Here is a 13,053-nt window from a genome sequence, read left to right as displayed (position 1 = left end):
ATCACATTTCATTAGGTACTAGCAGCTGTGAATGACTGGATGTGGGAGTGATTTAAGGCAAATCCCAAATCCTCTATTTTTAGTGTTTCCATTCATTGTGTTACTACATAGGTAATGGTGTCCGGTTTCTTTTGAGGATCAACTAGTAGTAGTCGACATCTACACCTCTGATTGGATGGAGCGCTAGATACGCAGGAGCCAAGTGGTAGAGCCAATGGGGGGGGGCAACCAGGACCGGGCCTTCGTTGCCCTAGCAAGTCAAGACAACCCCAATGACATCACTACAACACTACCAGGGTTATTTTCTCAGACTATAGAAAGCTCCCTACAGGCTCTACATATAGAACACGTCCCCCGTTACAAACAATTTCAAAGTTTTCTTTGATTGTTTTATTGTAATGGTTCTTCTTCTCTGCACTGCAGGGTGGAGTTCAGGATTGATGGACTGACGTGCAGCACCATCTAAAGCAATACTTTACTTTGATGTTCATATAGACATGTTTTGAAAAGTTTTTCAGCAGCAGTCTAGGCCATCTGAAAAAAAAACTTTCCTTTGAATTTTATGTAAAAGAAGAGTGCCAAACTCCAGTTATCTGCTCCACCAATATGGTATTCAGGTGAAATAAAAGGATATCTTAATGGAGAGACAAGAGGCTGAGATACTCTGCTGCCCTGATGGAACAGACAGACAAGCACAGGCACACAAACACACACACACACACACACAGTCCTTAAATCCATTATGGCCTTAGACTTCAAAGCTGATATTGGGTTTTTTTTTTCACCATTCCCTGAAAATGGTGAGGGTTGCTCCATGTTTGCTGAGCAAATTTAATACCTCGCGTAATGTGTGCTGCTCCCTTCACTGCTAGTCCTTAGTGCAAATGCCTCTCAATATTTTGTTCCTTTTAGTCCTGCCTGATATTGTGTCTGCCTTTTTCTCCCGTTTGCCTGTGATTATGTTTGAGAACAATCGTCACGGCCCCCTTACCGCTCTTTCTCTTTTGTTTTTCAGGTGGGATTTTCGAACAAACAGACGGACCTGTTTCACTTGTTAGCGCCGAGGAGCTTGCCTTTAAATTTGCTGTCAATAATATAAACAGAAACAGGACTTTGTTGCCAAACACAACGTTAACATACGACATACAGAGGATTAATATCTATGACAGCTTTGAGGCGTCGAGAAAAGGTGAGTGACGTGTTCTGTGTTGATTCAAGGATTGTGATCTCACTGTGGATGGAGGCAGGAGTCTGGTTGGTCAAAAACAACGATTTAGTAACTTTGGTATTGTCTTACAAATAAGTTGTTGATTTATTACTACTATGCAGCTGTCCCCACTAAACTGTGTTCTTATATAACTGAACTGCATTCTCATGTACATTTTGAGGAAGCTTTATTTTGTTTTCAAATCGATGCAGTTTGTTACGTCGTACGATAGGCGGCCAGTTTCAAAGAACCACAACATCCAAGTCTGGAGGTTGGAGAGTAAGATGGAGGTACAAACCACAGACTGGACTTTTACCCAGAAGACCAAGGTTCATGGATGGATGGAAAGACCATCAATCTCAGACTGACGTTTTGTTTTCTACAGTTTACTTTTGGTTATCACTTGCTTAATGGTTAGGTTTGGGGGGTTTGCCCCATTTTAGTCATGTTAGAAGCTTGGTTACATGTAGGCACCAAAATGACTTAGGGTTCATGGTTTGGGTTAAAATACAACATACAAGACAACCCTTTCACCATATATGTAAAGCTTTTCCTGCATTTTCTGGGTTACCAAGGTGATGAGTTCTACTCCATCTAACATATGGGGCATCTGTACATAGATATGTATAATAAAGGCTAGATGTCTCGTCCACGCTGCCGGCCAATGGAATCGCACGGCCACACTGGCGGCCATCTTGGTACGGTCTGCTCGCTCACCCATAACATTGTGTTGTAGTGGTGCATGTACTTTTAAATAACCATAACTTGCTCAATTTTTTAGCCATTTTCAGACGGCTTGGTTTGTTCTAAACGTCAGAGGTGTAGTTATAACACTCTACTTATGGATAATTATGTTACACTCTCACGGCCAGCAACAATTTGTATTTTAATTATTTTATATTTTATTTGTATTTTTGGAATTTGAATTGTAGTCACGTTAATAACGTTTGTAAGAAACCAAACTGTTTAGAAATCCGTCAAGATTTCAGCGAGATAAGAGTATTTACGTTTGTGCAGATCGCTCCCCTTCCTTTATGTACCACAGATTCCACCAGAGAGCTTCCCCGTGGCAAGATGGCCGCCGGTGATTCGAAACGCTGCCTTAAGACATCTAGCCTTTATTATACATCTATGCCTGGGAATAAACCTGTTTCTGATTCTGATTCTGATATAATTGGTCAAGAACAAAATAAATACGTTGACTAGAAACGTATCTGTGTTACATTAAAAACAAATGTGATCCAGTAGAAAAACTGTTCCCGTCAAAGCATAGCTGAGAATGCAGTTTGGTTGTAGAGGAACTTCATTTTGTAGAGCCTGGGGCTGCACTACAGCACAATGCGGGTTACTTTCTTCTCAAGCTGTGTTCTCTTCCTCCTCTCTAGCTTGTGACCAGCTGTCTTTAGGTGTGGTTGCAATATTTGGGCCCTCACATAGCTCATCGTCAAACGCTGTGCAGTCCATCTGCAATGCACTGGAAGTGCCGCACATCCAGGTGCGGTGGAAACATCACCCCATGGACAACAGGGACACCTTTTATGCCAATTTATACCCGGATTACTCGTCATTAAGCTACGCCATCCTGGACCTGGTGCAGTTTCTCAAATGGAAAACAGCCACTGTTGTATATGATGATAGCACAGGTAAACCCACTTCTATTTCCAGTGAAGAAATCAAGAGAAAGCCGTGGCTTCAGTTGTGTGCTGTTTCTTGTCTTTTAAGGTCTTATAAGACTACAGGAGCTGATCATGGCCCCGTCCAGGTACAACATCCGACTAAAGATCCGTCAGCTTCCTCTTGACACGCAGGACACGAGACCCCTTCTCAAAGAAATGAAGAGAAGTCGGGAGTTCCGCATCATCTTTGACTGCAGTCACCACATGGCTGCACAGATTCTGAAACAGGTTAGTGTGAGGCTGCTGTAGCTGCTTGTATTGTCAGATGTTTAAATGAAAGCTCCTGTTCCACTCTGCTTTCCCTGAAACCAGTTGAATCTGTTACGATTGATGCTACAGAGCATCTTCAAAGTCAAACAACTGGTGTCCGGCATTAGATTTCAAGACATAAATCATATACTTGTTGAGAATATATTGGAGGGTTTAGTTTGTAATCATAAGCAGCGATCGTCATTGTGTTTGTTGGGTTTTGCCAGTTGAATATTTAAAAAGATAATAAAAAATTAATTCCACTCCCATGCTGTTTTTCTTTTAAAAAGCTATTTACTCATTCTGAGTCTGTTAGCTACTATCCAACTACCAACGCGAGAATAAGATCCAGCACGTTTCATTATTGAAACTATATATACACACGTGTGTTTTGATATAAATGACTGTCAGTCCACAAAGAGCTGTCAGTGCGGTGATCAGAGCAGAGAATGTGTAGGTGGTCTGATGCTCCATAGATGTCAGGAACATGCTGGTGGATCCCCCCCCTCCCGCCCCCTGCATTCAGTTTGCTGTCAGCTTCTGTTAACATGTTTACCAAATGCATCATCTCCTCCAAAGTTATTCAAATAACTCAGTCCTCTCTAGTTATTGAGATTTAAGGTGACATATATCCGCTCGTGGCCATTCTGCACATCTTGCGTTAAGAAATCAGTGTGTTCTTGACAAGTGGTGAGAAAGGGCTTTGAGGCAAAAAAAAGGCTCCAGACAGTTCTCTTCCATGACTGAACCGACCGACGCTTTCATATATAAATAAGAGGGAGAAGAAGAAGAAGTGAATCTTGTGCACCGTTGGTCATTTAAAAGAGAGACAGAAATGTGCATCTGTGAGTGCTTGTGCTGCAGACAAGCGTTGTGCTTTGTTGCTTCTAGATGCAATCTGGTTGTGAGGATTTACATTATTAAAAATGTATTAAGACGCAATGGGGCCATATTGCCTGTCCATCACAGTTATATAGATTACAGCAGCGACAAAGGATTACATTCATTATCGATAAGTCTGCAGTTAATGCTCCGTCTGTAAAATATCAGACAACAGAATTTGGGGCATTATTGCACCAAAAAAATCACCGAAATAATTACTTGATTAGATTAATCCTGATTATAATTTCCCATCAGTCATATGTGGATGATTAACGTGTTCATTTCAGCTCTGATAACGCAAGCACACACACACACTCCATACAAGATCCAGCTGACCAGCAGGGCAACAGTGCAAGCGAACGCATCACCATGCACCCAAAGTACTCAAATAAAAACAGTCAAGTCTAACACTGAAGGCAACATTTGAAATGGGTTACCAAGCGTGCTTTGATTAGAAGGTGGCCTTCACAGTATTTATTTTCAGCAGAGCTACAGTATCTTAACACTGAATGCTCCATTTGCACTAAAAGGTTGCTTCACACTAAGACAATCAGCAAAAGCACAGAATTCATATGTAATGAGAAATGCTTTTGATCGTCCTCCCTCCAGTATGGATCTGACTGAATTTTAAAAGGGTCTGAACATCACCGCTGCCCTTGGAATCTCTCCATTGTCGTGATTCTCGGCGATACGTTCGGTCCTGTCTTTGCTCTGACAAGCTCACTTGCACTCAAGGTGCCTCTGCCAAGATATATTCCATCCCGCGTTGGACGGGAGAAAATGTGAAGCATGTCTACGAGATTCTTTCTGTTTATTTATTTATTTTAAACATGTCCTTCTTTGTCATGTGTTCCTGTTATTAATTTCAAAATACGACCCTGCTATTGATGGAACCAGGGACATTCAGAGGTTTACCAATAAAAAAAAAAGAGGCTGGTAAAGACTAGAAAAGCTACCAAAATTAAGGTTTATCATACTGAAAATTCATCACGCAGCAATGGGGAAAAAAAAAAAAAAATCTAATTTATTAATGAAAACTCCTGCTTGTAATATAAAACATGAAACAAAGTTTCAATGTCATGTGTTTGGCTTTGTCTATAGACGCAGAAGTGAATTTGCCTCCACGTAAGCTTAACATCTTATTTACATAACCTTGGCTCTTTTTTTTTTTTTTCACAACAGATGGTACAATTAAATGGAAAGCACAGCCGCCATGGGAACGTGGTTGCCTTTGAATGTAGATGGAGAGAAACAAGTGGCAGTGATGGAGTGTTTGGATATGAGGCAAAGATTACCAAGCTCTTTTTGATTGAAGGCTCTCTTCTCTGCCTGGATAACGTCACATGCCCCGAGCCATTCCAAACCATTTAAATGCATAGAAAAAGCATGGAGTACAGTTGCCATTCTGTGGACCACATATGGCGCAGAAATCCGAGCGAGCGATAGCAGAACCTTACCCGCGAAATGAACAGCGTGTTAGTCAATACGCTCATTAAAACCTTGGTGTTTTCTCATTTATAGATACAAGTCTTTGTGCGGCGCCGTTGATTCGAAAATGCTCTGATTTCATAAGAAAAAAAAAAATCTACGCTGTCTCTTTTTGTTCACACCTTTCTTTCTCCATCTTCTGTCTCCGTATCCTTCCAGGCCCAGACCATGGGGATGATGACAGAGTATTACCACTATATCTTCACCACTCTGGTAATGTAGCATGCTTGTTAATGCAAATAGAGTCTCGTTTGTTCTCATCTCCCCACCACTTGAGTTTTTGATGAATAGTGGCTAATTGCCAATGGAGTTTGGATCCAGTCCATAGCATCAATTTTGTTTGACAAGCCAGAGGCATAATGTAGCCCTCGGTTTGCTGTAGTAAACACTCTGCTTTATAGTCAAAATCAACAGAAGCCTTTGAGGGAGGAAAAAAATAAATAAATAAAAAAAACAACAGATTGAGATTCAAAACTGAAAGTGACTTCCGAGTGAGAAAAGTAAACTGAAAATTGTCCTCTGCGAGCTGTTCCGGGATTATTCATATTATTATTCAATAATATGAATAAATACAATTTTAATATATAAACTGAAATGATGAAAATTTGAGCAAAATTCAAGCACCCCACGAGCAGCATTAAAATATCCTGATATCGCTCAATCAGCAACAGCCACAATCAGCCACGAATGAATTATTGATTTTAGATGCTAATCAGGGTTGATTAAGTCAACGTGAGTTAAAGATGAATTTTTTTGGAAGGAAGTGAGAAACGACGATGACTTTCCGTCTTTAGCCTGTACCTGTAGATCAGGGGTGCCCAATCCTGGTCCTCGAGAGCCCCTATTAGATGTTTCCCTCTTCCAACACACCTGATTCACATGATCAGGATCGTTATGTTAGAATTAAGTATGTTTCGAGCTTTTCTGAATCTGTATTTTGCACTGAGCCTATGATTCTGTTTCGTATTTTCCTACTGAGAACAGCATACGTCCTTGAAGATAATATGGCTGGTGAGAACCGGTTCACACACTTGGAGACAGCACAAACTCCTCTTTTCGATTAGATACGATTGTTACTTTAGTTACACGCCGTACCAACAACATCCAAGGATGTGGACAGAGCGTAGAAGGATGCCTGTCCACGCCATTGGTAACTGGCCAATTAAATCTTATCTATGTTCGGGGCAGGCCCAGCCCAAGAAGATATCTGTAACCTGGAACCGAAAACACTCAGTTCAGCTGGACATGAGATTCCTCTCTGTCCCTCTGTATTCCAGCGCTGCAAAACTTTACCTGTGACCTAAATACATTCTGCATCTGAAGATTTCTCCGACTTGTTCTTGGGCTTCCAACTAAAGAATCGGGTCTAACAGTTATCAGGCTTCTGCAGAGCTTGATGATCATTTGAATCAGGTATGTTGGACGAGGGAAACATCTAAAAACATGCTGGATAGGGGCTCTCGAGGACCAGGATTGGACACCCCTGCTGTAGACTGTATAGTGAAGAAGTCACATGGTGTCAACAAAATCCCACCGAGACCAAAACCAGTGATGGCTCGACAGAAGCCAAACTGTTCTGGAGCTCATTTGTCTGACTCACAGCAATTTCATTCATATGCCGTCTTCCCAAATTGTTTTCCCGACTCCATTGTGTTGAGAATATAATCACTTGACTGGATTATGTTCACAGGCAACATTTAATGAACGAATAATAATAATAACAATAATAATAAAGCGCTAGATTTACTAACTGAGCCAGTGTCACATTTGGAGTAGCTCCGTGCCAAAATATTGACACTGACAAAAACAATTACGGTTGACCACATAGCCAATATTTACACTTTAACTTGTTGTTTTCTTCCCCCCCAGTATCGCACATGTTTAACCTATAGGTGTGTAACTGCTCACTTCCCATCTCGAGCATCTTAAGCTCTGATAAAAAAAATCTCGTCTGACTAACACGAGCGGACCCAGCAGGGGAGCCGCCGCTGCTCTGCGCCGCGACCCCGGCTATCTGGTGACAAACAGACTGAATGGGAATGAATACCAGCATGTTGTGTGCTGTTCCTTTCACTCTCTGTTATTGTCTCTGTTTCTGCCTCTCTTGTGCGCTCACACTCGCCGTCTCTCCAGACTTGGCCCGTCTGCTGCGATAATGCGATATGACATCGAGGTCCAGGCATGATGTGTGTCATCTTTCACGCTCCGCGGCGCGCCAACGACATTGCTCTGCCACGCGTCATGTTTGCGGAGCATGTTTATTGCTTTAATAGGGAGAATCTAAAACTCCTAGTTATCGCTGGTGCGCCCTGGTTTAAGTGCAGCCGTCCCCCCTCCCTACTGTTCGCACGGCAAGGAGGATTAACTTGAAAAACTTTTATTTGATGCGATTTTCTGCCACGACGATATTTTTTGAGTGTATCTTTATAGAATCTATCTGAAGCTGCATTATGCTGTCATATTGACAGACACACCATTAAGAAGATTATACCTGCTGGCTTGATTTGATCCAGAATGATGAATACTTGCAAGGTATACATGGCAACACAATTTCCTCTCGATGGAATCCACTGATGTCTGCGTTTTATCTTCGGAGGTGAGGGGGAAATGCCGACTTATTAGAGCGTGAAAAGGCAACAGCGGAGTGGTGTGGGGTAATAACTTCCTTGTCCTTTGAAATTAGCCTGTCATAGCTCCCCGACTCGTCGTAACCCTCTCTGAGAAAGCTAAGAACTTTACATTACTGTACGCACTCAGAGATACTGCTGCGCCTTCTCTGGGTTTCAGTGTACTGTTGGGTTTGTGTTACACGTGTGTGTACAAGGCGGCGGTGCTAAAAAAAAAGTGAACTTGTAATTGGAACAAGCTGCTTTTTCTGACACCCCAAAAACGCCTGAACAGAAATGAGGATGTCACAAAAGATGAATTGTATTAAACAAACAATTCTGTCCCAGTTAGTTTGTCTTCCGAGCTTCAAAAGCTGAGAAACCTGTAACCTGATCTATTTTACTAAGCGTTGCTGAGTGTCATATAGAACAACAGCGATTTACTTTGATTTCTCTGTGTAAAAGAAAAGCACTGTACTGCATCCTGGTGGGAACGACACACAAAAAAAAAAAATAAGGAGGAGAGATATTTCAGTGACTTGCGACGACCGTTCTTTAGTAAGTGTCTTACACGCTCTCGTTCCCCCAGCACTAACCCCACAGGGTGCTAATGAAATATCTATGTTCATCCAAATGTCTTTTCCAAGCCCCCTGGCCCATTCCGACACGACATGTGTCAACATGTGACTTCACACTTCAGCTACAATGGCTGCCCCAGAAATTACAGTGGCTCAAATTGAATTGCTTTCTGCTTAGGAGTTGCCAAGGGAATGCGAGCGTTGAATTATTAATACGATCCAACAGAATTGGTGTGTTTCTCTCCTGCTCTTTAATTTTTGTGAGGCTATGAACATGAATAGGAATCTTCTCAAATGAAACAATAGTGATTTTCTTTTTCCACAATTGTGATTGAGAAAAGCAGAAGTGTATCACAAGCTTGTACCTTGTGTGGTGTATTTCATTATTATGTAGGTACAAAAACAATAACAATTTGTCAATTCTAAAAGGATTTGCCAGCGGTGACTACGCCACCAGAGCCTTTTTACAATTCATTTATAACACAGACACGGCTACTACTTAAATCTCCTGATCCAACGTTGAAAAGTATTTCTCCATCCTTTAATATACTCATCTCATTAATCAACTGTCTTTCTCTTTACATCAGGAGAAATGATCCAACACCACTACCACACTAAATAACAATCCATCTTTCATTACTCCTGTCTCTCCAAAGGACCTGATGGCCATCGACTTGGAGCCGTATCGCTTCTGCGGCGTAAACATGACCGGCTTCCGCATCCTCAACGTGGACAATCCTCAGGTTGCATCTATTGTGGAGAAATGGTCGATGGAAAGGCAGATACCACCTAAGCCTGACTCCGGCCTGCTGGAGGGAATCATGACGGTATGGTTTATTACTCCTTGCTGCATCTGGAGTCGATCTTCAAATGCCGACGTAAACAGAAAGCGTCCATACATCGTTCTATCTCGTCCATCAATCTAGTGTGGCTTTTGATCTGGCTAGGAAAGGTTTTTAACCCTAACTGGGACAGTAATAAATCGTTTTACCTCAGCAATGGCGACTACATTAAACCCTCTTTATTAGGTACATCTCCACACAAACAGCTCATTCGCTCAGGCTGAGGGTCAATCATGAATAAAACATAAATATGAAAGCTTGTTGGCAGATTTCAGGGGTTGAGCTACAGATTAAATGTTGAGTGTGGAAGATGATTTGTCATTATTTTAAAAGTGGTATGACCACAGGTACCTTATATTTAAAATAGATAAATAAATAATAAATAGTCCAGGGGTTTTGTACACGGTTTTCTCATTGAAAAAAATATTAGCGATGCACGATATTAAAATTTCTGGCCGATACCGATATCCGATATTAAGATTTCTGATATCGCCGATAACCGATATTACCGATGTCGATATTCAATTTTTGTTCACACTGAAAAATGAATATAAGTAAGCACTGTGAGAAAACTATTCAACAGAAGCCCACATTAGACCATATAGTCTTCTTTATTACGGAACAAAAGCAAAACATATTTAAACATATCTAAACATATTTAACAGTCAAATCGAGGACCATTTAAGTACAAACATCTGTGAAATAGCAGCAATGTAGAGACGTAGGCACTAATGTTAGACAATAATCGGCTAAATTTGTTGATTGGATCGATACCGATATATCGGAAACCACAATAATATCGGCCGACACCGATGTGGTCGCCGATATATATCGTGCATCCCAAGAAAATATCCTTGAGATGTGTGAATAACAGTTCAGTAAATCATTCAGATATAGATGAGATCTCACAAAGGACACCCTGGCAAACCTTTTTTTTTTTTCAAAATTGTTATTATAATTATCGTTCATCATTCAATTGAGTAGCTGAAGATACAGTGAGCTGAGATCCCCGAACCTGAGTGACTGAAAAAAATACTGCCTTGTAGAAAAAAAATAAATAAAAATCTTCCTTCTGTTCTGGCATGCTGACAGCAGGATCGGAATAGCACAAAGTGATGAATAATGCTTTCAAAGGTGCAGACATGAGCGATATAATGTTGTGAAGATCATTCATTAAGCCCTCTTGCAACAAATATCCTCTGAATGCTCTGAAGCCCTCTTCCACGTTTCCTGTTCAAGTGCATTCCTTCATGGCCGATCCTTGTTCAGATATGTTAGGTTTTTGTAAATGGCTTCATGCACCATTGTCTCAGTGTATTTCCAGGAAAATAATAGCAGCTTTCTCAAATAGCCCACACAGTCCAGATATCAACTCAGTACAGCTCCTTTGGGAGAGAGCGAGATGTTCACAGCATGAATGCACAACCAGAAAATCTACAGTAACTATATTTATCTTTACTGTACTTATCTAGTTAGACGTGTCAACAAGACTGAACAAGGTTATAAATTGGATTAATAATCAAAAATAACACAAGGTGCTCCTGAGCATAGACTGTATAAAAGATGGACGTAGCTACCGTGATGTCACCCGTTGGTTTCTGCACTGAGAAAATGAAGCCAGGGTTTTACTACTTCCTGGTTGACATCTTGGATTTTTAGAACCAAAAATCGTCGGAGGTGGGCGGAGCCATAGGAGCAGCGATTGGTCAGACGGATTGAGAGGCGGGCCCTCTCTGCCCGCCCACATTTACCGCCTTCTGCTCGTTTCATGTGTATGGTCGCTGCCGACTGTCAATCAAGCCAGCCACGCCCCTTGCCCTACAAAATTTTGAGGATTTTTTAAAAAATTCAGTATAGATTTATTTTCAGATTGGCCACCTGATCTCTGGACTTGACCATGAAAACTAATAAGAAAAAAATCCTGAGCCGTAGGAATGCGGTATTTTGTTATCTGAGATCACTTCTTTTCCAATTCATTTCTATGGGAGCCAGGGCTTTTTGGAGCCAGCAACTAGTGGACGTAGTGATATTGCAGGTTTTTGACACTTCCAGGTTAGCTTCATTTTTCAGGGCCGGTTGCTACGTCCATCTTTTATACAGTCTATGGTCCTGAGCCATGTATAATTTAAACCGATTTCTGACTTCACATCTCAGTGTAAACAACAATGATGTCACAACTACTTCTTTCCCGAGTCAGCAGCTAAAATAATGTTCACCCCTTATTCCAGACAGATGCAGCTCTGACCTATGACGCGGTCCACATTGTGTCCGTTTCCTACCAGCACGCTCCGCAGATGACGGTAAACTCGCTGCAGTGCCACCGCCACAAACCCTGGAGATTCGGAGGCCGCTTCATGAGCTTCATCAAAGAGGTGATGAGGGGATGCACCCTTTGGCCTGTTGCTTTTTGATTTTAAGTTATTTATACTGTAACATACTGATTGAGCGGTGAGCGAGACAATAAGGAGCGGGAGTGAGGGCCATGTAGTCATTTGGGACTCGGATATTTACCCAGCAAATCAATCACATCCACATACAAAGTGAACCGAGCCTTGATAGACACATCAAAGCGGCGTTGTTGTCAGCTTTATAAATTCTCTCTATTCATAACCTATTTTCCAGAAAGCATGTACTGTAACCTTTTGAAAGCGCAACTTGTGTAATCGGCTCTTATTTCATCTAACATGAGAGTCTGACAGTGCCTCAGAATACAAAAAAACAAACCCGTGCAAAATGGCAGATTAAGGGTGTGTGTGTGCAGAAATGCGACTGTTTGTATCCTCATTTGTTCAAACCACAAAAAAAATCATTTGTGTTTGTCTTGGGTGTGGTTTAGAAATGGTAAAAAAAACAAATGACAGGAATTCCATTTGGTTCTCCCCTCGTATAATTACTGACATTATTGCAAAATTAAATCATTAACCTCCCGGACCTACTGTGTTTTACGCATTCTGTGCCCTCTAATCAGGATCCCTCATCTGTGGGAACTGGGCAGGTCTAAAACCATTATTCTCATCCCCTTAAGCTAGATGACAATTGTAAATCAGCGCGGTTGGTATTTTACATCCCGCGTTGCAAAGCGATCAGCTTGACCGGTTTGCTGGTTTTTCTAACGGCGATCTCTCTCAGGTTTTTACTGTGATGACAGGGAGGCAGGAAGTCTCTGTAGATCTCCTGATCCCCCCTCTCCACCCACTCGCCCATTCACAGCATGACAGCATCCCTCTCAATCAGGATGCGTCTATGCAGTGTCACCCCCCCTCCCTTATTGTCATGCTAAAGAGCGAGACTGTCGCAACGCCGAGGCCCCGGGGCCAAAGTCAAGAGTAGGTTGCCACTGTGGCTGAGCTGGCCACCTTCAAATGTCACAAATATTCTGTGCTTAGCCTCTAATGAGAGGTGAGAAACCAATGGGTCAGCAGTCTCTCTGTCTCCCTCATACTGTAGGACCTTTAACCCACATGCACAGAGAGCAAAGTGTCCATCTCTTCATGTCATCTATCCACCAGTAGCCACTCCCAGTCT

At 41.8% G+C, this 13,053-nt stretch overlaps 1 protein-coding gene across 1 annotated transcript in view; it reads left to right on the top strand.

Moving 5' to 3' along the window:
• grik3 (glutamate ionotropic receptor kainate type subunit 3) overlaps positions 1-11,900 on the top strand; it is a gene marked incomplete at its 3' end in the record, with an annotated part of 67,510 nt that extends 55,610 nt beyond the window's left edge. The window contains exons 2-7 of the mRNA XM_008277419.1: positions 1,016-1,189; positions 2,593-2,850; positions 2,930-3,111; positions 5,662-5,715; positions 9,343-9,513; positions 11,757-11,900. Coding sequence (XP_008275641.1) covers positions 1,016-1,189; positions 2,593-2,850; positions 2,930-3,111; positions 5,662-5,715; positions 9,343-9,513; positions 11,757-11,900 — 983 coding nt within the window. The remainder of the gene's footprint in view (positions 1-1,015; positions 1,190-2,592; positions 2,851-2,929; positions 3,112-5,661; positions 5,716-9,342; positions 9,514-11,756) is intronic.
• Between the last annotated feature and the right edge of the window lie 1,153 nt (positions 11,901-13,053).

This window comes from Stegastes partitus, unplaced genomic scaffold (genome assembly GCF_000690725.1).
Source record: "Stegastes partitus isolate 25-593 unplaced genomic scaffold, Stegastes_partitus-1.0.2 Scaffold97, whole genome shotgun sequence".
Classification (NCBI taxonomy): Eukaryota; Metazoa; Chordata; class Actinopteri; family Pomacentridae; genus Stegastes; species Stegastes partitus.
This window is presented reverse-complemented; position numbering and strand designations above follow the sequence as displayed.